This window comes from Rana temporaria, chromosome 10 (assembly GCF_905171775.1).
Source record: "Rana temporaria chromosome 10, aRanTem1.1, whole genome shotgun sequence".
In the NCBI taxonomy this organism is placed as follows: Eukaryota; Metazoa; Chordata; class Amphibia; order Anura; family Ranidae; genus Rana; species Rana temporaria.
In genome coordinates, this window is record NC_053498.1 from 7,675,052 (window position 1) to 7,702,578 (window position 27,527).

General features: G+C 47.0%; 1 protein-coding gene across 2 annotated transcripts; it reads left to right on the top strand.

The window, feature by feature from the left end:
* Positions 1 to 948: 948 nt before the first annotated feature.
* On the top strand, positions 949 to 27,001 carry LOC120916243 (pollen-specific leucine-rich repeat extensin-like protein 1). 2 transcript variants are annotated; one of them, XM_040327113.1, is made up of 3 exons: positions 949 to 2,213; positions 19,048 to 19,102; positions 26,550 to 27,001. In XM_040327113.1, the coding sequence occupies exons 1-3, from the start codon at positions 1,158 to 1,160 to the stop codon at positions 26,753 to 26,755; spliced, it is 1,317 nt and encodes a 438-aa protein (XP_040183047.1). In that variant the 5' UTR covers positions 949 to 1,157; the 3' UTR covers positions 26,756 to 27,001. The 2 variants fall into 2 exon arrangements, with proteins under 2 accessions (XP_040183047.1, XP_040183048.1); XM_040327114.1 differs by lacking the exons at positions 19,048 to 19,102; positions 26,550 to 27,001 and adding an exon at positions 6,665 to 7,065.
* The last annotated feature ends 526 nt before the right edge of the window (positions 27,002 to 27,527 follow it).

Below are 27,527 nucleotides of genomic sequence, written 5' to 3' on the forward strand. Positions count from 1 at the left end.
GTGCGCTCGGTCGTATCTATGCGCCTGATTCATAGAATCAGTTACGCATAGATATCCCTAAGATCCGACAGGTGTAAGTGTCTTACACCGTCGTATCTTAGGCTGCAATATCAGGCTGGCCGCTAGGTGGCGCTTCCGTCTTTTTACGCAAGGAATATGCAAATTAGTATTTACGACTATTTTTTTACGTCTTTGCGTTCGGCTTTTTATGGCGTATAGTTACCCCTGCTATATGAGGCGTAGCTAATGTTAAGTATGGCCGTCGTTCCCGCGCCGAGTTTTGAATTTTTAGGTCGTTTGCGTAAGTCGTTCGCGAATAGGGCTGGACGTAATTTACGTTCACGTCGAAAGCAATGACGTTTTGCGGCGGATTTTCGAGCATGCGCACTGGGATGTTTTCACGAACGGCGCATGCGCCATTAAAAAAAACGTAAAATACGCGGGGTCAATACAAATTTAAAAAAAACACGCCCCCAACATCCCCATTTGAATTAGGCGGGCTTACGCCGGCCCACATACGTTACGCCGCCGTAACTTAGGGCGCAAGTTCTTTATGAATACGTAACTTGCGCCCAAAGTTAGAGCGGCGAAACGTATCTAAGATACGTTACGCCGGCCGGACAGATACACCATTGTATCTGAATCCGGCCCGAGTCTGAAAAACAAGCTCGGTCCTTAGGACTCCTGATGTCTCACCTCCCCCCCCCCCATTGTAGCTAATGGAGTGCAGATCGCACTCTGCCTCCATCTGGTGGAGGAGGAGAAGTAGAGCGAGAGAAAGTTCTGGATTGAAAAGAAAAAATTGCAACAAAACTGTTTCTTTTTTAGTTTGTTTTCCAACGGACTTTACACATTTGTTTGTTGATATTTTTGGCTGGAGCTCCAACCCCCAATGCTTGAGGGGATCGGAGACATTGGTACAATATCTTCTCCGGTGAAGTCTGGTCTTACAGGTTTACCCAACCCTAACGAGTTGCTAGAATTTCTTCTGGCTCTGAGAAGTTATTCAAACTACATACCAACTCCTGTGACATATTTAGGTTGTTAGTTCCGGGTAGGTGTAAAGTCAGTATGTTCTCGGAGTCAGACCTCATCTTGCACGAAAAACCAAGGCGAAGATTTACAGCCATCAGCGACTAAATTCTAATTATGATCGGATGGAAGGGGCCTTAGAAAGAGAGAGGGCGCCTCCACCCTACCAAGCTGGACCTCCACCCAACCAAGCTGAACCTCCACCCAACCAAGCTGGACCTCCACCCAACCAAGCTGGACCTCCACCCAACCAAGCTGGACCTCCACCCAACCAAGCTGAACCTCCACCCAACCAAGCCGGACCTCCACCCAACCAAGCCGGACCTCCACCCAACCAAGCCGGACCTCCACCCAACCAAGCTGAAATTCCACCCAACCAAGCTGGACCTCCACCCAACCAAGCTGGACCTCCACCCAACCAAGCTGAACCTCCACCCTACCAAGCTGGACCTCCACCCAACCAAGCCGGACCTCCACCCAACCAAGCTGAAATTCCACCCAACCAAGCTGGACCTCCACCCAACCAAGCTGGACCTCCACCCAACCAAGCTGAACCTCCACCCTACCAAGCTGGACCTCCACACAACCAAGCTGGACCTCCACACAACCAAGCTGAACCTCCACCCTACCAAGCTGGACCTCCACCCTACCAAGCTGAACCTCCACCCTACCAAGCTGAACCTCCACCCTACCAAGCTGAACCTCCACCCTACGAGTCTCTGCCTCTACCTACTCCACCATCGTTCTCCACTGCCATCTCTGAAGCTCACAGGGACTCCTTGTCGTACTTCTCCTCCGTTACGACACCAACTGGCCAAAATCCAGGCGATCCGTTATCATATCCAGAGCTATGGACAGGAGAACATCCCCCAGGCTCCTGTGAACCGTACTGGATTACTGTGGAGCTTCCACAACCACGTGTTCCTTTACCAGGTTCTGTAACAGAAGACACCAGGTCAAGATGCCAACAGCTAACCAGTTTGGAGTTTTCTCAAGAGGAAACCGGAATCCCCTCACCGGGTTCTTTGGTCGAACAGACCAGTCCAAGCTCCTTCAATGAAACCAGCTTGGAGATGTCCGATGGGATAAGAGATAAACCATCCAGTTGTCTACCATGTTCAATCATGAACTTTTTTTTGTGCCCCGTACTTGGATTTGTTGCCATTATTCTCTCCATAACGGTAAATATCACACTCTGAGGCTCCAAAAGGAGCAAAATCGAAATTTAAAATTGTAATGACTCATGGGGCAGGTTGGAGAGATCAATACGGAATTTAAAGTGACCTTGTCACCAAATTATATACAGTGTAACCTCGGATTACGAGCATAAATTGTTCCAGAAGAATGTTTGTAATCCAAAGCACTCGTATATCAAAGCGAGTTTCCCCATAGGAAATAATAGAAACACAGATAATCCGTTCCAGTGGCACTGCTAGTGTATGCAGTACCACATGTAACCAGAGGTGGGGGGCGCTGGAGACATTCGGACACATCCGGAGAGCACTCTGAGCCACTCGGATGCACCGGGTGTTTCCGAACGGCTCAGAGTGTCACCGGCGCGCCCCCGCATTTCTGCCCAAATGCGGTACTGCACACCCCAGAGGCTTGAATCCTGCTCGTCTTATGTGAGACAACGCTCGCAAACCGAGTCAGGAGTTACAAAAAAACAATAGCTCATATTGCGAAACGCTCGTAAACCGCGTTACTCGCAATACGAGGTATAACTGTACTCTGTTGTGTTGTGTAGAGGAACGTATCCCTCCATGTAGCCTCTGAATGCCCGCTTCCCCTCCTCTCCCTCCAGCAGACATTCAGTGGCTGCAGGGCAAAATAGAGGGAATTCGTTTCTCTGCATGCCGCTTCTGCCCACCCCTCCGATCCCTGCAGAGGCTGCTCTTTAACCACTTAAGACCCGGATCTTTAGGCAGCTAAAGGACCTGGCCAGTTTTTGCGATTCGGCGCTGCGTCGCTTTGACTGACAATTGCGCGGTCGTGCGACGTGGCTCCCAAACAAAATTGACATCCTTTTTTTACCACAAATAGAGCTTTCTTTTGGTGGTATTTGATCCCCTCTGCGTGTTTTTATTTTTTGCGCTATAAACAAAGATAGAGCGACCATTTTGACAAAAATTCAATATTTTTTACTTTATGCTATAATAAATATCCCCCAAAAAATATATATAAAAAATGTTTTTCCTCAGTTTAGACCGATACGTATTCTTCTACCTATTTTTGGTAAAAAAAAAATCGCAATAAGCGTTTATTGATTGGTTTGCGCAAAAGTTATAGCGTTTACAAAATAGGGGATAGTTTTATGGCATTTTTATTAATAATATTTTTTTCCTAGTAATGGCGGCGATCAACGATTTTTATTGTGACTGCGACATTATGGCGGACACATCGGACACTCTTGACACTATTTTGGGACCATTGTCATTTATACAGCGATCAGTGCTATAAAAATGCACTGATTACTGTAAAAATGACACGGGCAGTGAAGGGGTTAACCTGTAGGTGGCGCTGTAGGGGTTAAGTGTGCCCTGATTTGTGTTTCTTACTGTGGGGGAGTGTGGCTTAGCGTGTGACGTCACTGATCGTCGTTCCCTATGACAGGAAACAGACGATCAGTCACAAGCTCACTAGGAAGCACGGGGAGAGGTTTGTTTACACTCACTTCTCCCCAATGCCGATCCTGACCTCCCTGGGGCCCCAAGCAAAATGACATGTCACATTAAATTTAAGAAGTGGGGGGGGGGGGGGGGCGGTGGCATGTCACATTAAAGATTAAAGTTGGGAAGCGGGGGGAGGGGGTGTTCTGCTGTCGGAAATGGCATCTTACATTAACCCCTTCAATACGGGGCTTTTATACCCACCTCCATACCGGGCCTATCCTGGCACTTCTCTCCTACATGAACAAATCATCATTCTTTTGCTAGAAAATTACTCAGAACCCCCAAACGTTATGTATGTTTTTTTTTTTAGCAGACACCCTAAGGAATAAAATGGCGGTCATTGCAACTTTTTATCTTGCACGGTATTTGCCCAATCATTTTTCAAACGCCTTTTTTTTGGGAAAAAAAAATGGTTTCATGAATTAAAAAATAACAAAACAGTAAAGTTAGCCCAATTTTTTTGTAAAATATAAAAAGATGATGTTACACCGAGGAAATAGATACCTAACATGTCACGCTTTTAAAATTGCGCACACTCATGGAATGGCGCCAAACTTCGTTACTTAAAAATCTCCATAGGCGACGGTTTGAATTTTTTTACAGGTTACCAGTTTAGAGTGACAGAGGAGGTCTAGTGCCAGAATTGTTGCACACGCTCTAACGCACGCGGCGACACCTCACATGTGTGGTTTGAACGACGTTTACATATGTGGGCGGGACTTACGTGTGCCTTCGCTTCTGAGCGCGAGCTACCGGGGACAGGGGCATTTTAATTTTATATTTATTTGTTTTTTATTATACCTATTTATTTATTTATTTTTTCACAAATACCTATTTATTTATTTTTTACACTTTAAAAAAAAAAAATGACGATTGTTTTTATTCCTATTACAAGGAATGTAAACATCCCTTGTAACAGGAATAGTGTGTGACAGGTCCTCTTTAAGGAGTGATGCGGGGTGGTCAATAAGACCTCACATCTCTCCTCCAGGCTGGAAAGAATGAGATTGTGAAAAAAAATTCACTGATCTCATACTGACAGCCGCAATTGCGGTTTGTTTACTTACGTGTACCCGGGCGTGACATCATCACATCGCGCCCAGGCCTCCGACGGTCATAGAGATGACTGGTGACCATCTGGTCACCAGTCATCTCTATGCTTCCCATGTGGTGGACAGCGATCATCTCCCCCCGGGCCCCCGATGGCACGGGAGAGCCCGGAGAAGCACCAGATGGCGGCAGGAGGGGGGGGGGGCTGTCCCCTCCAGCTGCCTATAAGAACGTTCAAGCGGCGGAACCGCCACTATGATCGTTCTTATGGTGCACAGGATCGCAGACGAAACAAAATGATACCTGAATGATGCCTGTAGCTGCACCCATCATTCAGATATCCCCGCACAAAGTACAGGACGTCATATGACGTCCACCCGGGATAAGAGATCCCCTTTGTGGACGTCATGTGACAGCGTGCAGTATTGAAGTGGTTAAAGTGAGAAGCGGGGGGTGCTGACTTCTTACCTCTTCTCCCATCCAGCCAGCGAGTTGAGAAGCGGGGTGAGGGGCCGAAAATGACTTCTCACCAGGGCTGCACTGGGACAAAAATTTGGCCCTGGACTTCATCCAGACTGGCCCACTTTGACAGGTCTCTCCCATGACGGCTGGACAACTCCCACACCCCACCCCCCCCACCCCCCAGCCAGCCAACCACCAATGGCCACCCAAGGCCCTTCTCCCCCTTTACTAGCCATTAGCCGTTCTGCTTTATTAGAGTAGAATGGCTGGTACTGGTCCTCTTATAGGCAGTACCAGTTGGGAAGCTAGACATTATTTCACCCGGGGCAAAGAATCAGTTCGGTGCCCCCCTAATGGGACAAGATTAGGCAGAAGTGAGAAACTCCCAGGCCATAGCTGTTGAGTCAGCTGTCTGTCCCCTCCCCCATGATCCTTCTGGTCCCCCACCCATGCTCCTCTGTCCTCCCCCTGCTCCTATGGTCCTCCCCCATGCTCCTCTGTCCTCCCCCTGCTCCTCTGGTCCTCCCCCTGCTTCTCTGTCCTCCCCCTGCTCCTCTGGTCCTCCCCCTGCTTCTCTGTCCTCCCCCTGCTCCTCTGGTCCTCCCCCATGCTCCTCTGTCCTCCCCCTGCTCCTCTGGTCCTCCCCCTGCTTCTCTGGTCCTCCCCCTGCTTCTCTGTTCCCCCAAATGCTTCTCTGTCCCCCCCCCAGGTGAGCGCTGCGGGGAGGGAGAGGAGGCGAGTGCTGCGGGGAGGGAGAGACAGAGAAGCGAAGGGAGGCTGCGGTCCGCTGTCACTGAAACTGGCCCACTGAGCCATTGGCCCACCGGGAAACTCCTGGTAGTCCCGATGGCCAGTCCACCCCTGCTTCTCACCAGGCGGGGCCTCTAGTAATTTGGGGGGGGACCTCCGCAGCTTTGCGGTGCCCTAAGCGGCTTGCATAGTGAGCCTATAGGGAGGATCGGCCCTGCTTCTCCCCGTTCTTCCTCTCTGTGACCTGATCACGGGACACCGGCGGCGATCAGGTCCGCGGTTCCCACTGGGAAGGTCACAGAGCTTAGGACCGGGTCGCGAGCGCGCCTCGCGGCTGGGCTCTCAAAGGGGACGTGCATGTATGCCCTTGTGCCCAGCCGTGCCCTTTCTGCCAACGTATATCTGCGTGCGGCGGTCTTTAAGCGGCTAAACGACGGTACCGGGACGATGCCTGCATCATACCGGTATAACCCCCAAAAGAAGAGGACGCATATGTGCGTACGCTCGGCGGGAAATTAGACAAGCTGAAGCTAGAAGCTGATTGGCTCCCATGCAGAGCTGCTCCAGATTCTGAGTGCTCCAGTTTTCGTAACTCCCCCCCCCCCCCCCCCCATTGTGTCCTCCATAAAATGTCCCTTGTATGAGATCTTCTCTATACAATGTAACTATATAAATCTTTTTCACTTTTTTTCCTCCAGGTCAAATGCTACAATTGCAGAGGAAATATCGCCAAAGCGGACAAATATGCCTTCTGTGTGCTCAAGTTAAATATTTTAACTTCGTTTGTTGGATGTATATTTGTACCAATATTAATTATACTGCTGTGTGTTCTTCTAAACAAATCCCCTGCCACCTCTGCAGCAAACACTGTTTCTCAGTATGCTGGCATCTAGTGGAGGTTTTGGATCACTACAACTTATTTATGAGATCCTCTCCTCCCCTCCTGTTTAGTGCTATTTAGTTCAGAGCTAGCTAGACCCCCCCCCCCCCTCTCCCTCATCCCCATTTATTTCATGTTCCCTCAATCAGTGTTGTTTTTTTTTTCTCAGAGACAGGGGCTTATTAAAGTCAGTGGCCCAGATTCAAGAAGCTATTGCGCCCGCGCAACCATAGGTTGCGCGGCGCAATAGCTGTTTTGCTCCCACGTAGCGAATGCCCCTGATTCAGGAACATCGCTACGCGGACTGCAGCCTAGGATATGACAGACATAAGCCTCCTTATGCCTTCATATCTCAGGCTGCATTCTTGCGTTGGCCGCTAGGGGGCATTGTGATCGGCGTATAGGATGCAAATTGCATACTACCACCGATTCACAAAAGTTGCGCGGGCCCTGCGCACGCAAGGTACGGAGTTTCCGTACGGCGACTTTAGCGTAAGGCTGCCCCTTCTCATAGTAGGGGCAGCCAATGCTAAAGTATAGCCGCCCTTCCCGCTCGTGAAATTTAAATTTCACGTCGTTTACGTAAATTCACGTTCACGGACGCCATTCACGTTCACTTAGAAGCAAATGACGTCCTTGCGACGTCATTTGCCGCAATGCACGTCGGGAAAGTTTCCCGACGGAGCATGCGCCGTTCGCTCGGCACGGGAGCGCGCCTAATTTAAATGATTCCCGCCCCCGGCGGGATCATTTACATTAGGCGCCCTTACGCAGGGCTAATTAGCATAGCGCCCGGCGCAATTTACGGAGCTACTGCTCCGTGAATCGTGGGCAAATCCAAATATTTGCGTGGGCGCAGAGCAAAATCTTTGCCCTTTGCCCACGCAAATATTGCGCGGCTCTACCTGAATCTGGGCCATTGTCTTTTTACACTTCGAAAAAAACTGGACATTTTCTGTACTGCAATAGAGATGAAGTAAAGTTGCGTTGGATTCAACTTCCGTGTCTTACGCTGCCTGTGGATGGTGCCAAGTCAGCAGGTGGCCATTACGCCTGGAGAGACTGAGCTCGTCGGGACGGGGCGCTTTAAAAAAAAAAACATTTCTTATTTATTTTACTTTATTTTATTGATTTTAAAACAGTTTTTTAAGAAAAAAAAAATTTGTGTCACTTTTATTCCTATTACAAGGACTGTAAACGTCCCTTGTAATAGAAAAAAGCATGACAGGTCCTCTTATACATGAGATCTGGGGGGTCCAAAAGATGTCACCTCTCATATTCACACTAAAATGTAATAAAAAATTTAATAAATAATGACAACAAAAAAATGTCCAAATTTTCATTGTCACATAAATGTAGCCACTTATTTCACTAGGTGTGCCGCTGTTGGGACATACTGTACAGAGTTCACGGAAGGTAGGTTTGCTCGTGTGTAATCGCCCAGCTTCGGGACAGGTTCTCTTTTTAAAGTGTATACAGTGCATAAAAAATAAAATAAAAATGATGTATATATATATATATATATATGTATGTGTGTGTGTATATACTGTATATAAAATCTATTAAACATTTAATACATGACAAAGGATTCCCAGAGCTCCACAAGTTATCTAAAGGGAAAGCACTGGAAAAGCTGCCTGCTTAAAGCTTTCTTTTTCTGGAGCACTATTCCTCCCACTGATACCAATGATGGGGCACTATTCCTCCCACTGATACCAACGATGGGACACTATTCCTCTCACTGACATCAATGATGGGACACTATTCCTCCCACTGACACCAATGATGGGACACTATTCCTCTCACTGACATCAATGATGGGACACTATTCCTCCCACTGACACCAATGATGGGACACTATTCCTCCCACTGACACCAATAATGGGACACTATTCCTCCCACTGACACCAATGATGGGACACTATTCCTCCCACTGACACCAATGATGGGACACTATTCCTCCCACTGACACCAATGACGGGACACTATTCCTCCCACTGATACCAATGATGGGGCACTATTCCTCCCACTGACACCAATGATGGGGCACTATTCCTCCCACTGACACCAATGATGGGACACTATTCCTCCCACTGACACTAATGATGGGACACTATTCCTATCACTGACAGCAATGATGGGGCACTATTCCTCCCACTGACACCAATGATGGGGCACTATTCCTCCCACTGATACCAATGATGGGACACTATTCCTCCCACTGATACCAACGATGGGACACTATTCCTCCCACTGATACCAATGATGGGACACTATTCCTCCCACTGACACCAATGATGGGACACTATTCCTCCCACTGACACCAATGATGGGACACTATTCCTCCCACTGACACCAATGATGGGACACTATTCTTCCCACTGACACCAATGATGGGACACTATTCCTCCCACTGATACCAACGATGGGACACTATTCCACCCACTGACACCAATGATGGGACACTATTCCTCCCACTGACACCAATAATGGGACACTATTCCTCCCACTGACACCAATGATGGGACACTATTCCTCCCACTGACACCAATGATGGGACACTATTCCTCCCACTGACACCAATGATGGGACACTATTCCTCCCACTGATACCAATGATGGGGCACTATTCCTCCCACTGACACCAATGATGGGGCACTATTCCTCCCACTGACACCAATGATGGGACACTATTCCTCCCACTGACACTAATGATGGGACACTATTCCTATCACTGACAGCAATGATGGGGCACTATTCCTCCCACTGACACCAATGATGGGGCACTATTCCTCCCACTGATACCAATGATGGGACACTATTCCTCCCACTGATACCAACGATGGGACACTATTCCTCCCACTGATACCAATGATGGGACACTATTCCTCCCACTGACACCAATGATGGGACACTATTCCTCCCACTGACACCAATGATGGGACACTATTCCTCCCACTGACACCAATGATGGGACACTATTCTTCCCACTGACACCAATGATGGGACACTATTCCTCCCACTGATACCAACGATGACCATTTTTTACTCCCATTGATTGCTGGGACATTTTCTGCTTCCAATGGTCACAATTCACCCCCCTAAAGTTTGAGGGACAGTAAACTGGCCCATTGTTCAGAAAGTTTGGAGACCCCCGCTCTAGTACATCTAACACTCCCCCCCCCCCCCCCCCACAGACTGACAATGCTGCTGTCCAAAGGTGTCTCTTTTGCTCCTTCATCCCGAGTGTAGACACCCTGGGCCAGATTCTCAAAGGCGTTACGACGGCGCAACACCATTAGCGCCGTCGTAACTCCTCATCTGGCCCCGGGTATCTATGCGACTGATTCTTAGAATCATTTGCGCATAGATACCCATTAGATCTGACATGCGTAAGAGTGTTACGCTGTCAGATCTTAAAAGTAATTTTTTTCCCGCCGCTAGGTGTCGCATCGCCGCTTTTCCCCGTCGTCTATGCAAATGAGGTAAGTACGCGAGATTCCCGAACCTACGCGCGTCCGACGCTGAGAATTGACGTCGTTTCCATAGCGTACGCGACGCGTAAGGTTGCCCCTGCTATTAGCAGGGGCAACCAATGTTAACTATGACCGTCGTTCCCGCGTCGAAGTTTAAAAAAAATACGTCGTTTGCGTAAGACGTCCGTGAATGGCGCTGGACGCCATTTACGTAAACGTCTAAGCAAATGACGTCGGGGCGACGTCATTTAGCGCAATGCACGTCGGGTAATTTACCCGACGGAGCATGCGCAGTACGCTCGGCGCGGGAGCGCGCCTAATTTAAATGGTGCCCGCCCCATTTGAATTGGGCGGGCTTGCGCCGAGCGAATTAACGATACACCGCCGCAAGTTTACAGGTAAGTGTTCTGAGAATCAGGATGTAAACCTGTAGACCTGCGGCGGTGTAGCGTACAGCACATACATTACGCTGCCCAGGAGCAACGTTAATGTATGAGAATCTGGCCCCCTAAGGTAGGAAATGTGTTACAAAAAAAAGAAAACAAATGCAGCCACCACACCGGGGACAAAATTGAGTTTGACACCCCCGAGTCATAGAGGACAGAAAGTCCCCTATGTGATATAAAATCTTTTTTGACAGGTTCTCTTTAATGAGACATCAGGGGTCTAAAGGACTCCTGATGTCTCACCTGCCCCCCCACCCCCATTGTAGCCAATGGAGTGCAGATCGCACTCTGCCGCCATCTGGTGGAGGAGAAGTAGAGCGAGAAAAAGTTCTGGATGGAAAAGGGAAAATTGCAACAAAACTGTTTCTTTTTTTAGTTTGTTTTCCAATGGACTCTTTACATTTGTTTGTTGATATATGTAGCAAAAAATAGTAAATTCAATACTCCAAAGATTTGAAAAATAACAGAGGCCCAGATTCACATACATTTGGGCGTAGCGTAGCGTAATCCATTTACACCACGACGCCGAAAATCACTTGAGCAAGTGCCGTATTCGCAAAGCACTTGCTCCGTAGTTTGCGGCGGCGTAGTGTAATTGTCCCGGCGTATCCCCGCGTAATTAAAAGGGGGCGGCTTGTATTAAAATTAAGCGCGCCCCCGCGCCGATTGAACTGCGCGTGCGCCAGGCTGAAAAATAGCCCAGTGCGCATGCTCCAGCTCACGACGGAAAACGTCAATGACGCCGACGTGAGCGTCATTGACGTAAAGTCGTATTCAAGAACGACTTAGTAAAACGACGTAACCGACGGAAAAAGACGACGCGGACCCCGACGCCATACTTAACATGGCTTACCGCGGACTGGCGTAAAGTTACCCCTCATATAGCAGGGGTAACCTTACACTTACGGAAACCTTACACTCGTCTTTTTCCGTCGGTTACGTCGTTTTACTAAGTCGTTCTTGAATACGACTTTACGTCAATGACGCTCACGTCTCATATAGCAGGGGTAACCTTACACTTACGGAAACGACGTACGCGACGCAATTTGGTTGGGGATTGGCGTATCAGGCTCATTTGCATAGTCAAATGAGACCTGAACGTAAACGCCACCTAGCGGTCAGCGTTGTATTGCATTTAGGATCCGACGGTGTAAGTGACTTACACCAGTCGGATCCTAGCCCAATTCCGGCGTATCTTATTTTGCGAATACAAAACAATGATACGCCGGCGGGAATTTCGAATTACGCCGGTGTATCAGTAGATACACCGGCGTAACTCTTTTGAGAATCTGGCCCAGAAGTTTTGTTACTACAGACAAGACATTGGTTATAAATATTATTGGCTACAGATTGGTACAGCCAAACATCTAGGGGCGGATTCAGATACATTGGTGTATCTCTCCGCGCGGCGTAACGTATCTCAGATACGTTACGCCGCCGTAATTTAGGGCGCAAGTTCCGTATTCAGAAAGAACTTGCGCCCTATGTTACGGCGGCGTAACGTATGTGGTCCGGCGTAAGCCCGCGTAATTCAAATGTGGATGGTGTGGGCGTGTTTTATGTAAATTTACTGTGACCCCACGTAATTGACGCATGCGCCGTTCGTGAAAAAATCCCAGTGCGCATGCTCGAAATTCCGTTCAAAATCGTCATTGCTTTCGTCCAGCCCTATTCGCGAACGACTTACGCAAACGACGTAGAATTCTCAAAACTTGACGCGGGAACGACGTCCATACTTAACATAGGATACGCCTCATAGAGCAGGGGTAACTTTACGCCGGAAAAAGCCTAACGTAAACGACGTAAAAAAAAAAATGCGCCGGGCAAACGTACGTTTCTGAATCGGCGTATCTACCTAATTTGCATATTCGACGCGGAAATATACGGAAGCGCCACCTGGCGGCCAGCCTAAAATGGCAACTAAGATACGACGGCGTAAGAGACTTACGCCGGTCGTATCTTAGTCAAATCTATGCGTAACCGATTCTATGAATCAGGCGCATAGATACGACGCCGCACACTCAGAGATACAACGGCGTATCTCTTACCTGAATCTACCCCCTAGAGTTCAAAACAGATGGAAAGATTTCACTCAACAATAGCATTGGAGTGATTGCCCCGACATGTTTCGCCACTTGGGGCTTCCTCGGGAGATGTTTATAGAGACACGTTGGACACAACAGCTTTCTAGCATCCCTTCTCCCTTCCCTATTAATATTATTTACTCATCATTGTCACCTCTTAACCACTTAAGGACCGCCTAACGCCGATATACGTTGGCAGAAATGGCACGGCTGGGCACAATCACGTATGGGCAAGACCTCTTTAAGTGCCCAGCCATGGGTCGCGCCCGTGACCCAGTCCGAAGCTCCTTGGCCACGGGACCAGCGGACCCGATCGCCACCGGTGTCCCGCGATCGGTCACAGAGGCTGAAGAACGAGGAGAGGTGAGTGTAAACACACCTTCCAAGTTCTTCACCGTGGCGCTGTCAGCGATCGTCTGTTCCCTGATATAGGGAAAGACGATCAATGACGTCACACGTCCAGCCACGCCCCCCTACAGTTAAAAACACATATGAGGTCACCCTTAACCCCTTCAGCGCCCCCTAGTGGTTAACTCCCAAACTGCAATTGTCATTTTCACAGTAAACAATGCATTTTTATAGCACTTTTCGCTGTGAAAATGTCAATGGTCCCAAAAATGTGTCAAAATTGTCCGATGTGTTCCGCCATAATGTCGCAGTCACGAAAAAAAAATCGCTGATCGCCGCCATTAGTAGTAAAAAAAAAAAAATTATTAATAAAAATGCCATAAAACGATCCCCTATTTTGTAAACGCTATAAATTTTGCACAAGCCAATGGATAAACGATTATTGCGATTTTATTTTTTTACCAAGAATGGGTAGAAGAATACGTATCGGCCCAAACTGAGAAAAAAAATGTTTTTTTTATATATTTTTGGGGGATATTTATTATAGCAAAAAGTAAAAAGTATTGAATTTGGCACCCGTAAAACCCCCCCCCCCCCAAAAAAAACTCCCCTGTCTACATATATCAACAAACAAATGTAAATAGTCCATTGGAAAACAAACTAAAAAAGAAAACAGTTTTGTTGCAATTTTCACTTTTCCATCCAGAACTTTTTCTCGCTCTACTTCTCCTCCTCCACCAGATGGAGGCAGAGTGCGATCTGCACTCCATTAGCTACAATAGGGGGGGGGGGGGACATCAGGAGTCCTTTAGACCCCTGATGTCTCATTAAAGAGAATCTTTAATTTTTACGGCACCTGTAAAAATCCCCCCCAAAAAAACTCCCCTGTCTACATATATTACCAGGGATGTTGGTGTCTTCGTTTTGACATTGTCACCTATCCATACCACCACCCTTTACTTTTTGTTTATATTTTTGGCTGGAGCTCTGCTTTAACCCCCAATGCTTGAGGGGATCGGAGACATTGGTACAATATCTTCTCCGGTGAAGTCTGGTCTTACAGGTTTACCCAACCCTAACGAGTTGCTAGAATTTCTTCTGACTCTGAGAAGTTATTCAAGCTACATAGCAACTCCTGTGACATATTTAGGTTGTTAGTTCCGGGTAGGTGTAAAGTCAGTATGTTCTCGGAGTCAGACCTCATCCGTCACGAAAAACCGGGGAGAAGATTCGCAGCCATCAGCGACTAAATTCTAATTATGATCGAATGGAAGGGGCTTTAGAAAGAGATAGGGCGCCTCCACCCTACCAAGCTGGACCTCCACCCAACCAAGCTGGACCTCCACCCAACCAAGCTGGACCACCACCCAACCAAGCTGGACCTCCACCTAACCAAGCTGGACCTCCACCCTACCACGCTGGACCTCCACCCTACCAAGCTGAACCTCCACCCTACCAAGCTGAACCTCCACCCTACCAAGCTGAACCTCCACCCTACGAGTCTCTGCCTCTACCTTCTCCACCATCGTTCTCCACTGCCATCTTTGAAGCTCACACGGACTCCTTGTCGTATTTCTCCTCCGTTACGACACCAACTGGCCGAAATCCAGACTATCCGTTATCATATCCAGAGCAATCGACAGGCGTACCTCTTCCAGGCTACTGTGAACCGTACTGGATTGCTGTGGAGCTTCCACAACCACGTGTTCCTTCACCGGGTTCCGTAACAGAAGACCCCGGGTCAAGATGCCAACAGCTAACCAGTTTGGAGTTTTCTCAAGAGGAAACCCTAAACCCCTCACCGGGTTCTTTGGTCGGACAGACCAGTCCACGCTCCCTCGATCAAACCAGTTTGGCGGGGTCCAATCGGAGAGCATATAAACCATGCAGTTGTCTAATATGGTCAATTATCAGCTTTTTTTTGTGCCCCGTACTTGGATTTTTTTCCATCATTTTCTCTATAATGGTAAATATCACGCTCTGAGCTGGTGGCTCCAAAAGAAAAAAAATCTAAATGAAAATTGTAATGACTCATAGGGCAGGTTGGAGAGATCAATACAGAATTTAAAGTGACCCTGTCACCAAAATATATAGTTAAAACAAACCGGTACCCTCAAAGTAGGCATTAAAGCAGGGGAGTATCTACAGGGGTCACAGGGGTCACCATCGTCACCTGGCCCCAAGCACCTAGATAGGAGAGCTTTGGGAGGTAAAAGAGGAAAGACACCCCCGTGCCGCTCACCCATGAAGTCTACTAGTAGTGATAAGAGTGGCAACCTCATCCTGGGCTCCTGCCAGTCTACACAAGCTGTACACTCATTACTTTACATTGTAACAAAGTGTCATTTCATCAGTGTTGTCACATGAAAAGATAGAATGAAATATGTACACCAATGTGAGGGGTGTACTCACTTTTGTGAGATAATGTAACTATGTATGTACCATACCTGAGACTGATGCCCCTTAACCACTTCCATACAGGGCACTTGTACACCTTCCCGCCCAGACCAATTTTTAGCTTTCAGCGCTGTTACACTTTGAATGACAATTGCGCGGTCGTGCTACACTGCACCCAAACTAATTTTTTCTCATTTTGTACCCACAAATAGAGATTTCTTTTGGTGGTATTTGATCACCTCTGGGATTTTTATTTTCTGCTAAAAAAATGACCGAAAATTTAGAAAAAAAAAGTTTTCTTTTGTTTCTGTTATAAAACATTGTAAATAAGTACGTTTTCTCCTTCACGGATGGGCACTGATGGTACTGATAAGGTGGCACTGATGGGCACCGATGAGGTGGCACTGATGTGGTGGCATTGATGGGCACTGATGATGGGCACTAATATGCGGCACTGATAGGTGGCACGGATAGGCGGATGGGCATGGATAGGCGGCATGGATCGGCACGGATAGGCAGCACGGATGAGCACGGATAGGCAGCACGGATGGGCAAGGATAGGCAGCACGGATGGGCACGAATAGGCGGCATGGATGGGCACTGATAGGCGGCATCGATGGGCACTGATAGGTGGCACTAACGTATGTGTTGTACTAATGGATGCCAATCAGTGCCAAACAATGCCTGCCAATCAGTGATGCCCATTGTGGGCACTAATTGGCATCCATTGTGGGCACTGATTGGCATCCATTATTTCTGTCATTGTCATCCCTGGTGGTCTAGGGTGGCATACCTGTGTTTTGCATCCCTGGTGGTCTAGTGGCATCCCTGGTGGTCCAGTGTGGGCATCCTCGGGGGGAGGGGGGCTGTGCTGATAATCGATCAGCACAAACCCCCCCCTGTCAGAGAAGCAGCCGATCGGCTCTCCTCTACTCGCATCTGACAGACGCGAGTGAGGAAAAGCCGATTACCGGCTTTTCATGTTTACATCGTGATCAGCCGTGATTGGACATGGCTGATCACGTGGTAAAGAGTCTCCATCAGAGACTCTTTACCTAGATCGGTGTTGCGGGGTGTCAGACTGTCATTTTGCATAAGGCGGGCGGCAAGTGGTTAAAGTGGTTGTAAACCCTTTTACAACACTTTAACCTACAGGTAAGCCTAGATTAACCACTTAGCCCTAGTACACACGAGAGGATCGATCCGCGGAAACGGTCCGGAGGTCCGTTTCCGCGGATAAATCCTCTGGCGGATTTTGATCTCATGGTTGTACTAACCATGAGATCAAAATCCCCGCGGAATTCCCTCTGCGGTGACGTGTCGCGCCGTCGCCGCGATGATGACGCGGCGACGTGTGCGACGCTGTAATATAAGGACTTCCACGCATGCGTCGAATCATTACGACGCATGCGAGGGATGGATTCGGACGGATTGATCCGGTGAGTCTGTACAGACCATCGGATCAATCCGCTGGACTGGATTCCAGCGGATCGATTTCTTAGCATGTCAAGAAATTTTGATCCGCTGGAAATCCATCGGCCCGAAAAATATCCGCGGAAAAATATCCGCTGGATCGTACACACCAGGGGATCTATCCGCTGAAACCGGTCCGCGGAAAAATTTCAGCGGATCGATCCTCTCGTGTGTACGGGGCCTTAGGGTCCTTTCACACGGAGCGGACCGTTTTTGTCTCCGCTCCGTGTGTCCGCAAAAGCTCAGCGGGGATCCTCCGTAATCCCCGCTGAGCAGTCGGCGGATAGGGCGGTCCCCGCACACAGTGCAGAGACCGCCCTGTCTCTCCTCTGCTCTCCCCTATGGGGAATCGGATGCAGACGGACCGTCTGTCCGTCTTCATCCGATCCGTTCCGCCGGACGGAAGAAAAATATAGTTTTTTTTTTCAAAATTGACGCTCTATTTTTGTTTATAGCGCAAAAAATAAAAACCGCAGAGGTGATCAAATACCACCAAAAGAAAGCTCTATTTGTGGGAAAAAACGGACGCCAATTTTGTTTGGGAGCCACCCCGCACGACCGCGCAATTGTCAGTTCAATCGACGCAGTGCCGAATCGCAAAAAGTGGCCTGGTCTTTGACCGTTATCGTTATCCGGAGCATTCGGTAAACTTTGTAATTCGGATTTCCGGAAATATCCGAACAACAAAAAAATGTCTACTGGTCATGAATGGGGGGGGGGGGGGGTCACATCTGAAGTGGTTAACCACTTAAGACCCAGACCATAATGCAGGTAAAGGACCTGGCCAGTTTTTGCGATTCGGCACTGCGTCGCTTTAACTGACAATTGCGCGGTCGTGCGACGTGGCTCCCAAACAAAATCGGCGTCCTTTTTTCCCCACAAATAGACCTTTTTTTGGTGGTATTTGATCACCTCTGCGGTTTTTATTTTTTGCGCTATAAACAAAAATAGAGCGACAATTTTGAAAAAAATTCAATATTTTTTACTTTTTGCTATAATAAATATCCCCCAAAAAAGATATACATTTTTTTCCTCAGTTTAGGCCGATACGTATTCTTCTACCTATTCTTGATAAAATAAAATTGCAATAAGCGTTTATTGATTGGTTTGCACAAAATGTATGGCGTTTACAAAATAGGGGATAGTTTTATGGCATTTTTATTAATATTTTTTTTTTTACTACTAATGGCGGCTATCAGCAATTTTTTTTGTGACTGCGACATTATGGCGGACACATCGGACACTTTTGGGACCATTGTCATTTTCACAGCGAAAAGTGCTATAAAAATGCACTGATTACTGTGAAAATGACAATTGCAGTTTGGGAGTTAACCACTAGGGGGCGCTGAAGGGGTTATGTGTGCCCTAATGTGTGTTTCTAACTGTAGGTGGCGGGGCTGGACGTGTGACGTCAGTGATCGTCGTTCCCTATATCAGGGAACAGACGATCACTGACATTGCCACTGTGAAGAACGGGGAAGGTGTGTTTACACTCACCTCTCCCCGTTCTTCAGCTCCTGTGATCGATCGCGGGACACCGGCGGTGATCCTGTCCGCGGGTCCCGCGGGCGCGGTCACGGACCTTCGGACAGGGTCGTGTGCGCGCATACAAACTCCATGTAGATGTAGCCCTGGGGGGGGAGGGGGGAGGAGTCTGGACCCCAACATTGTAAGGTGACAATGACAAGCCACTGAGACGCCATAGAGGTTGATTAACTAAAACTGGAGAGTGCAAAATCTGGTGCAGCTCTACATGGGAGCCAATCAGCTTCCAGTTTTTTTTATGTCAAAGCTTAATTGAACAAGCTGACGCTAGAAGCTGATTGGCTCCCATGCAGAGCTGCTGCAGATTCTGAGTGCTCCAGTTTTTGTAAATCCCCCCCCCCCCCCCCATTGTGTCCTTCATAAAATGTTTATTTTATGAGATCTTCTCTATACAATGTAACTATATAAATCTTTTTCACTTTTTTTCCTCCAGGTCAAAGTCAACTATCGCAGAGGACATTTCGCCAAAGCGCACAAATATTCCTGCTGTATGGTCACGTTAAATTTGTTTTCTATGGGGGCTGGATTTATATCATTAATATTATTAAGTATACTGCTGTCTGTAAAACCAAACCCAAACCCTACCGCCTCTGGATCAGACGCTTCCTACTTTTCTTTATAATTAAACAAGATGTTAGAAAACTCCCAGTACCCAGTGGTCCCGGCATGGGCAGGGGGTTGACCCATTGACAGTGTTCTGTCCCGCTTCCATGTTCTTTTACCACGTTGTATTGAACTGCATCAGAATATTCTTGTTCATCAGTATACTGGCATCTAGTGGAGGTTTTGGATCACTACAACTTATTTATGAGATCTTCTCCTCCCCTCCTGTTTAGTGCTAGTTAATTCAGAACTAGCTAGACCCCCCCCCCCTCCCCATTTGTTTCATGTTCCCTCAGTTAGTGTTGTTTTTTTTCTCAGAGACGGGGCTTAAGAAAGTCATTGTCTTCTTACACTTCAAAAAAAAATTGATATTTTCTGTACTGCAATAAGGTGAAGTAAAGTTGCATTGGATTCCGTGTCTTACTGAAGAGTTAAGCTGCCTGTGAATGATGCCAAGTCAGCAGATGACCATTACGCCGGGAGAGACTGGGTCTCATAGAACATACAGCACTGTGTTCATTAACCACTTGGCGCCCAGTGTACGTCATATGACATCCTGGGCTTTGTGGGGGGGATATCTGAATGATGGGTACAGCTACAGGCATCATTCAGATATTGCCGGTTTCAGCCGGCGATTCCCTTTACCATAAGAACTATAAAGGAACAGGAATAAAAGTGATCACATTTTTTAATTTATTTTTTTAACCGCTTAAGCCCCGGACCATTATGCAGGTAAAGGACCAGGCCCCTTTTTGTGATTCGGCACTGCGTCGCTTTTACTGACAATTGCGCGGTCGTGCGACGTGGCTCCCAAACAAAATTGACGTTTTTTTGCCCACAAATAGAGATTTCTTTTGGTGGTATTTGATCACCTCTGCGGTTTTTATTTTTTGCGCTATAATCAGAAATAGAGCGACCATTTAAAACAAAAATTCAATATTTTTTACTTTTGCTATAATAAATATCCCCCATAAAATATATTTTTTCTCAGTTGAGGCCGATACGTATTCTTCTACCTATTTTTGGTAAAAAAAATCACAATAAGCGTTTATTGATTGGTTTTTGCAAAAGTTATAGGGGCAGATCCACATACATCTGCGCCGGGCGCAGCGTATCTAAGATACGCTACACCGCCGTAACTTATCTTTTTTATTTTGAATCCACAAAGAATCCACGCCCTAAGTTACGGCGGCGTAGTGTATCTATTGCGGCGTAAGGGCGCGGAATTCAAATGGATCTAATGGGGGCGTGTTTTATGATAATACGTCGTGAGCCGACGTAAACAACGTTTTTTTGGAACTGCGCATGCGCCGTCCCTGGGGGTATCCCAGTGCGCATGTTCTAAATTAAACCGGAACCCGCCAATGCTTACGACGGTGACGTCATTCTACGCAAATTTGCGAACGACTTACGCAAACAACGTAAAAAATTCAAAATTGTACGCGGGAACGACGGCCATACACTAACATTGAGTACGCCTCATAATAGCAGCTTTAACTATACGCCGGAAAAAGATGAACGATAACGACGTAAAAAAATGCGCCGGCCGGACGTACGTTCGTGGATCGCCGTAAATAGCTAATTGGCATACTCAACGCGGATTTCGACGGAAACGCCACCTAGCGGCCGCCGAAAAATTGCATCTAAGATCCAACGGCGTACTAAGACGTACGCCTGTCGGATCGATCCGAGATGCCATCGTATCTTGTTTTGAGGATTCAAAACAAAGATACGACGCGGGAATTTTGAAATTACGCCGGCGTATCAATACATACGCCGGTGTAATTTCTTTGTGGATCTGCCCCACAGCGTCTACAAAATAGGGGATAGTTTTATGGCATTTTTATTAATATTTTTTTTTTTTACTAGTAATGGCGGCGATCAGCGATTTTTTTCATGACTGCGACATTATGGCGGACACATCGGACACTTTTGACACATTATTGGGACCATTGTTATTTGTACAGCGAAAAGTGCTAAAAAAATGCACTGATACTGTGAAAATGACACGGTCAGTGAAGGGGTTAAGCACAAATATAATATATACATATATTAACAGGGATGTTGGTGTCTTCGTTTTGACATTGTCACCTATCCATATCACCACCCTTTACTTTTTGTTGATATTTTTGGCTGGAGCTCTGCTTTAACCCCCAATGCTTGAGGGGATCGGAGACATTGGTACAATATCTTCCCTGGTGAAGTCTGGTCTTACAGGTTTACCCAACCCTAACGATTTGTTAGAATTTTTTCTTCCTGTGAGAAGTTATTCAAACTACATACCAACTCCTGTGACATATTTAAGTTGTTAGTTCCGGGTAGGTGTAAAGTCAGTATGTTCTCGGAGTCAAACCTCATCCGTCACGAAAAACCAAGGCGAGGGTTCACAGCCATCAGTGATTAAATTCTAATTATGATCGGATTGAAGGGCCCTTAGAAAGAGAGAGGGCTCCTCCACCCTACCAAGCTGAACCCCCACCCTACCAAGCAGGACCTCCACCCAACCAAGCTGAACCTTCACCCTACCAAGCTGAACCTTCACCCTACCAAGCTGAACCTTCACCCTACCAAGCTGAACCTTCACCCTACCAAGCAGGACCTCCACCCAACCAAGCTGAACCTTCACCCTACCAAGCTGAACCTTCACCCTACCAAGCTGAACCTTCACCCTACCAAGCTGAACCTTCACCCTACCAAGCTGAACCTTCACCCTACCAAGCAGGACCTCCACCCAACCAAGCTGAACCTTCACCCTACCAAGCTGAACCTTCACCCTACCAAGCTGAACCTTCACCCTACCAAGCTGGACCTTCACCCTACCAAGTTGGACCTCAAACCTACCAAGCTGAACCTCCACCCTACCAAGCTGAACCTCCACCCTACGAGTCTCTGCCTCTACCTTCTCCACCATCGTTCTCCACTGCCATCTCTGAAGCTCACACGGGCTCCTTGTTGTATTTCTCCTCCGTTACGACACCAACTGGCCGAAATCCAGACGATCCGTTATTATCATATCCAGAGCAATGGACAGGAGAACCTCCCCCGGGCTACTGTGAACCATACAGGATTACTGTGGACATCTGGTTTTACAGGTTTACCCAACCCTAATGAGTTGTTAGAATTTCTTCTGGCTCTGAGAAGTTATTCAAACTACATACCAACTCCTATGACATATTTAGTTTGTTAGTTCCGGGTAGGTGTAAAGTCAGTATGTTCTCGGAGTCAAACCTCATCCTGCACGAAAAACCAAGGCGAGGGTTCACAGCTATCAGCGACTAAATTCTAATTATGATCGGATGGAAGGGGCCTTAGAAAGAGTGAGGGCGCCTCCACCCTACCAAGCTGAACCTTCACCCTACCAAGCTGGACCTCCAACTTACCAAGCTGGACCTCCACCCTACCAAGCTGAACCTCCACCCTACGAGTCTCTGCCTCTACCTTCTCCACCAGCGTTCTCCACTGCCATCTCTGAAGCTCACACGGACTCCTTGTCATATTTCTCCTCAGTTACGACACCAACTGGCCGAAATCCAAATGATCCGTTATCATATCCAGAGCAATGGACAGGAGAACCTCCCCCGGGCTACTGTGAACCGTACTGGATTACTGTGGCGCTTCCACAACCACGTGTTCCTTCACCAGGTTCCGTAACAGAACACACCGGGTCAAGATGCCAACAGCTAACCAGTTTGGAGTTTTCTCAAGCGGAAACTCGAAACCCCTCGCTGGGTTCTTTGGTCGGACAGACCAGTCCACGCTCCCTCAATCAAACCAGTTTGGTGATGTCCGGTGGGATAAGACCTAAATCACCCAGTATTCTACTATGGTCAATGATCAACTTTTTCTTCTGCCCCATACTAGGATTTGTTGCCATTATTTTCGCCATAATGGTAAATATCACACCCTGAGCTGGTGGCTCCAAAAGAATCTAAATCTAAATTTTAAATTGTAATGACTCATGGGGCAGGTTGGAGAGATCAATACGGAATTGAAAGTGACCCTGGGCCATATTCTCAGAAGAGTTACGACGGAGTATCTCAGGAAACTCCGTCGTATCTCTCTTTTTTGACCCGCGTATCTATGCGAGTGATTCCTAGAATCATTTTCGATTAGATACGCTGTAGATCCGACAGGTGTAAGTCACTTTCACTGTCGGATCTTAAATGTAATTCGCCGCCGGCCGCTAGGTGGCGTTTACGTTCAGGTCTCATTTGTTTATGCAAATGAGCCTGATACGCCGATTCCCGAACAAAATCGCGTCGCGTAACTGTCGCTTACGTCGTTTGCGTAAGCGTAAGGTTACCCCTGCTATATGAGGGGTAACCTTACGCCAGTCCCACGTAGGCCATGTTAAGTATGGCGTCGGGTCCGCGTTGTCTTTTCCCATCGGGTACGTCGTTTTCGTAAGTCGTTCTTGAATACGACTCTACGTCAATGACGCACACGTCGGCGTCATTTACGTTTTCCGCCGAGAACTGGAGCATGCGCACTGGGCTATTTTTAGCCCGGCGCATGCGCAGTTCGATCGGAAGGGGGGCGCGCTTAATTTAAATATAAGCCGCCCCCTTTGAAATACGCGGGGATACGCCGGGCCTTTTACACTACGCCTCCGCAAACTACGGAGCAAGTGCTTGAGGAATATGGCACTTGCTCCAGTAAGTTGTGGGGGCGTAGTGTAAATGGCTTACGCTATGGCCGCGGGAAAAATACGAGAATCTGGCCCTCTGTCACCAAAAGGCATTAAAGCAGGGGAGTATCTACAGGGGGTCACAGGGGTCGCCATCGCCACCCGGCCCCAAGCACCTAGATAGGAGGGCTTTGGGAGGTAAAAGAGGAAAGACACCCCAGTGACGCACATCCATGACGTCTACTAGTAGTGATAAGAGTGGCAACCTCATCCTGTTTTTTGGGGATATTTATTATAGCAAAAATAAAAAAATATTGATTTTTTTTCATTATTATCCTGAATTATCCTTATTTTAGGGAAACAAAAAGAGTTTTGCTCAGAAGAATGTGGAGAGCATACAAACTCCATGTAGATGTAGCCCTGGGAGGGGGGGGGGGGGGGGAGTCTGGACCCCAACATTGTAAGGTGACAATGACAAGCCACTGAGACACCATAGAGGTTGATTTGCTAAAACTGGAGAGTGCAAAATCTGGTGCAGCTCTATATGGGAGCCAATCAGCTTCCAGATTTTTTTTTTCCAGATTTTTTTTTTTCAAAGCTTAACCACTTCAGGCCCTGGCCAATTCTAACACTTCGTTTCTACATGTAAAAATCATCATTTTTTTCACTAGAAAATTACATAGAACCCCCAAACATTATATATGTTTTTTTTTTTTTAGCAGAGACCCTAGAGAATACAACGGCGGTCATTGCAACTTTTTATCTCGCACAGTATCAGCGCAGCAATTTTTCAAACGCGTTAAAAAAAAAAAAAAAAAACTTTCATGCTTAAAAAAAAAAAAACAGTAAAGTTAGCCCATTTTTTTTTGCATAATATGAAATATGAAGTTACGCTGAGTAAATAGATACCTAACATGTCACGCTTCAAAATTGCACACGCTCGTGGATTGGCGCCAAACTTTGGTACCTAAAAATCCCCACAGGCAACGCTTTACTGGTTACATCTTTTAAGTTACAGAGGAGCTCTAGAGCTAGAATTATTGCTCTCGCTCTAACGTTCGCGGCGACACCTCACATGTGGTGGTTTGAACACCGTTTCCATATGTGGGCAGGTCTTACGTATGCGTTCGCTTCTGTGTGCAAGCTCACGGGGACAGGGGCACTTTTAAAAAAAAAAAAAATTATTATTGTTAATTTTACCAATTTTTTTTTTACATTTTGACACTTTAAAAAAAAAAAAAACACTTTCATTCCTATTACAAGGAATGTAAACATCTCTTGTAATAGGAATATGGCATGACAGGACCTCTTTACAGTGAGATATGGGGGAGGGGTCAATAAGACCCCACATCTCACCTTTAGGCTGGGAAGCCTAAAAAAAAAAAAAGATCACCGCTTCACAGCCGAAGCGGCGCCGTTTTTTTGAATGCAGAGGCCGGGCGTGACGTCATAACATCGCGCCCGGCCTCCGACGATCATAGAGACTCTGGCGACCATCCGGTCCGCCGGAAATCTCTATGTTCAACATCCGGGGGCCGGCGGATCTTGTCACGACTCACCGATCGCACACAGGGCCGCCATCATGGAATTATAGGGCCCCTTACACAGCTTCAGGCATGGGCCCCCTAGAGCAGAGAACTGGGGGGGGGGGGCCGCCTCTAATTCAGAAAATTGAGAAGCGGGTGGGCGTTACAAAAAAGAAATAAAGAAAAATATATATATAAAAAAAAGGGGCCCTGGGGACCTCTGGGCCCTTTAATAATAATAATAAAATATATATATATATATATATATATATATATATATATATATATATATATATATATATATATAGATAGATAGATAGATAGATAGATAGATAGATAGATAGATATATAGATATATATATAAAAATTACAAAAAAAAGAAAAGAAAAAAAGAGACCTCTGGGCCCTTTAATAATATTAATAATAATAATAATAATAAAATATATATATATATATATATATATATATATATATATATATATATATATATATATATATATACAAATTACAAAAAAAAAGAAAATAAAAAAAAGAGACCTCTGGCCCTTTAATAAAAAAAACAAAAAATATATATTATTTTTATTTTATTTTATTTTTTTATAAAAAAAGAATAAAAAAAAGGGGGGTTGCCATCCGGGGGTTTTGGGGACCTCCGGGCCACTGGGGACCATCGGAAGCCTTACAAAAAAAATTATAAAAAATAAAAATAAAAATAAAAAATTACAAAAAAATAAATAAATAAAAAGGGGGGGGGGGGTTGCCATCCGGGCCCCTTACAGGTGTACTGCCTGTACCCCCCTGATGGTAGCCCTGATCGCACAGGTGAGTCCGTAGAAGCATCGGAGGGCGGCGGGAGGGGGGGGGGGACATACCCTTTCGCAATCCTTTGGTGTAGGGAATCACCGGCTGAAAATGCCGATTTCTGAATGATGCCTGTAGCTGCACCCATCATTCAGATATCCCCCCCACAAAGCCCAGGACGTCATATGACGTACTCTGGGCCTCAAGTGGTTAATTGAACAAGCTGAAGCTAGATGCTGATTGGCTCCCATGCAGAGCTGCTCCAGATTCTGAGTGCTCCAGTTTTTGTAAATTTGTGTCCTTCATAAAATGTTTCTTTTATGAGATCTTCTCTATACAATGTAACTATATAAATCTTTTTCACTTTTTTTCCTCCAGGTCAAATGCTACTATCGCAGAGGAAATATCGCCAAAGGAGAAAAATATCACAAGCTTGTGATTTGCTTAAATATTGTTACTATGGGGGCTGGAATTCTATTTTTAACACCATTAATTATACTTCTGTGTATTTTTCGATACAAATAACCTGCCACCTCTGCAGCAAAACGCTTTCTTCCTCTTCCTCGTTATCTCTTCTGGATTAAACAAGATGTTAGAAAACTCCCAGTACCCAGTGGTCCCGGCATGGGCAGGGGGTTGACCCATTGACAGTGTTCTGTCCCGCTTCCATGTTCTTTTACCACGTTGTATTGAACTGCATTAGAATATTCTTGTACCTCAGTATGCTGGCATCTAGTGGAGGTTTTTGGTCACTACAACTTACCGTATTTATCGGCGTATACCGCGCACTTTTTTGCCCTGCTTCCCCGCGCCGAGTTTGAATACTGCGCCGGCATATACCGAGCGCAGTACACTCGTGTATCGTCGGGCAGTCTCGGATCCTCTCGCGCTGACGTCCTGGACGTACAGGACGTCAGCGCGAGAGTTGCCGAGCCTGCCCGACCATACACCAGTGTACTGCGCTCGGTATATGTCGGCGCAGTATTCAAACTCGGCGCGGGAAACGAGCGGGGAGGACGCGAGGACGCCGGACCCGACGAAGAGGACACCCGAAGCCGCAGACGGACGCCGGACCCGACGAGGCCGCGGATGGACGCCGCGCAAGACACCAAGGGCCAGATTCACGTAGAATCGCGGCGGCATAACGTATCGTAGATACGTTACACCGCCGCAAGTTTTCATCGCAAGTGCCTGATTCACAAAGCACTTGCGATGAAAACTACGCCCGGGCCAATTCAAATGGGCGTGTGCCATTTAAATTAGGCGCACTCCCGCGCCTGGACCCTCATGCGCATGCTCCGTTTTGCAAATCCCGTCGTGCTTTGCGCGCCGTGACGTCATTTTTTCGAACGGCGA